A 347-nucleotide genomic window follows, 5' to 3' on the forward strand; every position below is an offset into this window, starting at 1 on the left:
ATCGATGTCTCTGTCCCCAGGGGCATCGGCTGGTAGGGGGCCGGAAATGCCAAGGTATGGGGGGATTGGCTGAGAACTCCCAAGGAGCAATGGCAGCAAGCAGTCATCTCCTAGACACACTGTTGATCTGTCTTTCCATCCATCCATCCACCCACTCATTCATCTTACTCTTTCACAGAAAATAATATAACAGTAATAATGACAGTAATTAGATGATGCTTATTACTATGTGCCAACTCACCCCTCAATGCATTCATCCAATAAGAGTTTCAGTTCATTTCAGTTCAGTTGCTCAGTCGTGTCCGACTCTTTGCAACCCCATGAATCGAAGCACGCCAGGCCTCCCT

General features: G+C 47.3%; 1 protein-coding gene across 1 annotated transcript in view; it reads left to right on the forward strand.

Moving 5' to 3' along the window:
• LTBP3 (latent transforming growth factor beta binding protein 3) overlaps positions 1-347 on the forward strand; it is a 16,646-nt gene that overhangs the window by 9,911 nt on the left and 6,388 nt on the right. Inside the window, 1 exon segment of the mRNA XM_010837795.1 lies at positions 1-54. This exon segment is cut by the window's left edge and continues 31 nt beyond it. Within this exon segment, the coding sequence (XP_010836097.1) occupies positions 1-54 (54 nt within the window).

Source organism: Bison bison, unplaced genomic scaffold (assembly GCF_000754665.1).
Source record: "Bison bison bison isolate TAMUID 2011002044 unplaced genomic scaffold, Bison_UMD1.0 scf7180017864080, whole genome shotgun sequence".
Taxonomy (NCBI): Eukaryota; Metazoa; Chordata; class Mammalia; order Artiodactyla; family Bovidae; genus Bison; species Bison bison.